The 4,077-nt window shown below is 41.2% G+C and overlaps 1 protein-coding gene across 1 annotated transcript in view; it reads right to left on the bottom strand.

Annotated features, from left to right (window-relative positions):
* The window catches only part of LOC104960082 (protein furry homolog), a 54,009-nt gene that overhangs the window by 28,760 nt on the left and 21,172 nt on the right, over positions 1 to 4,077 (bottom strand). The window contains exons 14-19 of the mRNA XM_010788033.1: positions 3,121 to 3,244; positions 2,560 to 2,646; positions 1,008 to 1,179; positions 791 to 923; positions 432 to 539; positions 142 to 268 (exon numbers count right to left, since the gene is read on the bottom strand). Coding sequence (XP_010786335.1) covers positions 142 to 268; positions 432 to 539; positions 791 to 923; positions 1,008 to 1,179; positions 2,560 to 2,646; positions 3,121 to 3,244 — 751 coding nt within the window. The remainder of the gene's footprint in view (positions 1 to 141; positions 269 to 431; positions 540 to 790; positions 924 to 1,007; positions 1,180 to 2,559; positions 2,647 to 3,120; positions 3,245 to 4,077) is intronic.

The raw sequence follows: 4,077 nt of genomic DNA, 5'->3' as shown, positions 1-4,077 counted from the left end.
CTTGAACCTAAAACAAAACATAAATAGTGTATCAATAAACCAAGCCTGCACACACCGGAAAGGAAGTGTGACCAATGCAAATGCAACATATAATGTTTTACTGTCGAGGAAGCAGCCTGTTTCTGTCGAGTTCTTTCATACCTCGCGCAACAGGAAATGTGTGTAACCAAACAGGACGTCCTCCCTCCAGTCGGAGAAATCGAGCAACAGGCTCTGCAGGGAGTTCTGGGAAATAAGACGAAGCTCATCGTCCATGTGCACAGTAAGTCTGCGGGAGGGATGACATCATGATCAGAGTTCAATAAACAACATCTTATTTTACAACCTCATGGAAGGTAAACATTGCAGACAATTATTATCAGTGACAACTCAACATAAAGAAAGATGTGTTTTGTATAGCATCAGGCAAAGTTGTCTTGTTGCTAACTGACCGTGAGAGCAGGTCGATGAGCTCCGGTTTGGACATGGCATCGGGAAGGATACGAGGAATGGCAGCCACACATGTTCTGAACAGGTCGATCTTAGGCTTCCTTTCACCACTGTCAAAGAAGGGAGGGGAACATTAAGCACACTAACCCAAAACACAGCTATCATCTTATGTGCAAAAGATAACAATGCATCTATCATAAACATACAATAAATACATATCACACATCCTTATTGTCAGGACTTGGGCCACAAACTCAGTCACAGAGATAGCTGTATTTATTTTCTTTAAACAATGTTCAACTTTAGTTATGATACCAGGCAGAATAATAACACCTCAGTGCGGCACTTTGAAGGGACATACGTGATCATGTCTTCTGGTTCTTTGTTGAGCATCTGGACGCTGGTGAGCATCATACATCGACCCACCTCTTTGTCCAAGTGTCTCAGGATGTTGTCCAGAGACTTTCGCACCTGGGAGTAGTACAATGACATGCCTGTAGAGAACAGGAAGTGTCAGTCAGTGTGTGGAGTTAGAGACTTCATTCATTCCTCTTGAAGGCCTACAGACACACACATACCTATTAGTTTGGCTTCCTCTTCAGTTAGTGTCTTGCTGAGATAAGTTTTCTTCTTCTTCAGAGAGTTTCCAGAGGGTAGAGTGGCCCCTGTGTTGGGCATGGGAGGCTCTCCGTCCTTCTGTTGCAGAGCATCTGCTATCACCAGGAACGCCCGGAGACCTATGTTCATCCGCTGGAGTAGAGAGAAAGCAGAGAGTCACAGAGAGTCTTTTTATCCAGAGCAATGTCACATTTGTAGACATTTGAATAAATGCACCAAACAGCCCTTGCACTTTGACATGCAAACTTGTGTATGAATGTTTGGCTGCGGTGTTGTTTTAAAAATGGTTTAATAACATTAATAATTCAGTGCCTCTAAATCAGGGGTGTCAAACCCAAGGCCCGGGGGCCAAATCCGGCCCACGACTTCATTTTATGTGGCCCGCAAGAGCTTGCAAAGAATAAAATAAGTGTATTATACGGTTTCATGCCGCTTTACAGAAGCACGTTGTCCCTAAACTACATGTCCCACAATGCTTCTCATTTCGTGACATGCGCACTGAAGAGATTTGCAATTATTTGTAATGAATTGCCCTAGACTTCTGCTTTCAGGAGTAGTTAATTATAAAGTTATTAACCGATAATAATCCAATGCATAGGCTACAATGTAATATAATAAATAATTGTATATATGTATAAATATATATACATAAAGTTACAACTGGCCCCTTTGAGTGCAACCTTAATGATAATGTGGCCCCCGATGAAATTGAGTTCGACACCTCTGGTCTAAATAAAGGGTTTATTTTTGTACTTAGAAGGGATCTTACAGTGTATGTTATTTTCTACAGCACTTGGTGAATGGTTATGTTCATCTCAAAATCCTGATGTTTTGCTGAAAATGTCTTCATTATCCAAGCATAATAACAACAACACATTGGTGAGTCCTTTTACGTCTTCACTGTGGCTTAAAGAGCTCTCATATCAAAATGAACGCAGCAGAGATATTATCTACTTTTATTTCATACATATTTCTTCCATGAAAAAAAATAAATGTGGCACTACATTTCCCACCACTGACCGCAGACAGTTTGGTAGGAGAATCAGATGTGTTGCCAGTATGCTAGTAACGGCAAATGTGGCTTCAATCCGCTAGCCTCAAGCAGAGATGAGACAATACTTGAGACAGATGACCAAACTTCAAACAGCTCCCTCCAAACCACTAAAGACTTTATCCAAGATGTTACACAGACACACGAGGTGAAGCAATACCACTGTTGCATTCGCGGCTGGGAATCATTGGATTTGCTCTTTAAACAACAATGCTTTAAATTCTGTTCATATAACCAGAATCCTGTAAACACATTGCATTATGATCGTCCCTTATAGCATCTTTTTGCTACAGCTTATAAACATCTTATTCAAAGCTCCAACAAAGGGCATTCAGTTCTCTACCCTCCCGGCTGACTGAGGACTATGGATAAGAATAGGAATGCTCGTTGTGTAGCATGGACGGGGTGATACACTGTTGATCTGTGTGCGAGTGTTTGCACATGATTAAATGTCTCTTTACCTCTGGGTTGAGACTGAAGGCTTTGGCTGGTTTCCCAACACTCAGCAGGTCAAATATGATCTCCTTCATGGCGAAATCCAGTTTCTCCTGAAAAGAGGACAAACAAACTGGTGTTACAGGATATCAGAGTTAGTGTGGTATGTGGCAGCTAGTACATGCACTGTGTGTCGCCAATAGGACCTTTTGATTGAATAACTGATATCTTAGAGAAGTAACAATCGAAAACAACATAAAAATAAGGTCAACATTTTTTACAGCAAATGTCATACATGCTGTTTTCTAAGCAACCGTGGGAACAGGTAGTGAAATTAAATATTTTTTTTAGCTTTTGACCAGTTTCTGCAACTCTGTCAACATGTTTTCTTTATTAACCGGTGTTTGTGTTTCTTAGTAAAAGAAGCAGAGTAAATCTTGGAAGTTGGCACATAGCTGGCTCCACGTTAGACACAACAAACCACACTTTATTTCCCATGTGCTTTGACCCAAAGAAAAGGGTAAAAAAGCTACATCTAAGCATCATGTGAGTTTGTGGATGAGAGTGCGAGGAAGTGTGACACAAACCTGTGCAATAAACTGGATGATCTTGACAAAGATATTAAGGGGCATGTCTCTGGGCACCACGCTCCGGCTCCCTTTGGGGAACAGAGTGGAGGTGATGGAGGTCAGACGACTGTGGGAGGAGGGGGAGACAAACACAAGTGAGAAGAGAGATGATTGTGGTTGTAATATAAGTAGAATGTAGCAGTATGAAAGTAGTGTGTAATGTGTGTGTAGTATGAGCAGAGTCATTACATCTTTTGTAGTAAATCATGTTCATGTCAATTTCAAGAAACTCGCCAAACTAACCAAGGATCACTACAACAACTCTCTGCATTTAAGGGTTTGAATGTAGGATAAGTTGTGGAAAATAAATCTCTTTAAAAACATCAAATCACAAATGTAAGTGTTCTTGTGGTCTCATTTGTTCACAGTATTACAGTAGTGGTTTTTATTCTCTTTTTTTGTTTGTTCTGTTTTTTCCTTTTCCGTTTTATGCTTATTTTCATGGCTCTGTTGTTTAAGTCAGTGGTTCCCAAAGTGTGGGGCGCGTACCCCCCCTGGGGGGCGCAGAGGCATGACAGGGGGGGCGCGAGAGACCAGGAGGAAAAATGGTTATTAAAAAAAAAAAAGATGAAAAAAAAAAATAATCATAATTTGTAAAATTATTGATTCGAAAATAATATGATACAGTACTATTACGTCTGGGTCTCTGTGTGTCATTAAAGCTCTCTGTGTGTGTGTGGNTCTTCAACTCCCGCCAAATTATGGGTGACGCCAATGCGGGCACAGCGCTCCAGCTGCACCGTTCAGGATCCCAGCATCTGCATGTAAACGCACGATGGCGCACACAGCAGCAAGCTCAGACAGCGATGACAGTTTAATTTTGAACGTGTCTGAGAGCTCATATGAGGCTGAAGGATCGGTTTATTTTGTATCTGTTAGAAGTTTAGGAATTAGGTGCGTCAATATGGGCGATCA

Source organism: Notothenia coriiceps, unplaced genomic scaffold (genome assembly GCF_000735185.1).
Source record: "Notothenia coriiceps isolate Sejong01 unplaced genomic scaffold, NC01 NC01_scaffold00031501, whole genome shotgun sequence".
NCBI lineage: Eukaryota > Metazoa > Chordata > Actinopteri > Perciformes > Nototheniidae > Notothenia > Notothenia coriiceps.
Note: the sequence above shows the minus strand (reverse complement) of the source record. Positions and strands in the feature narration are given on the sequence as shown.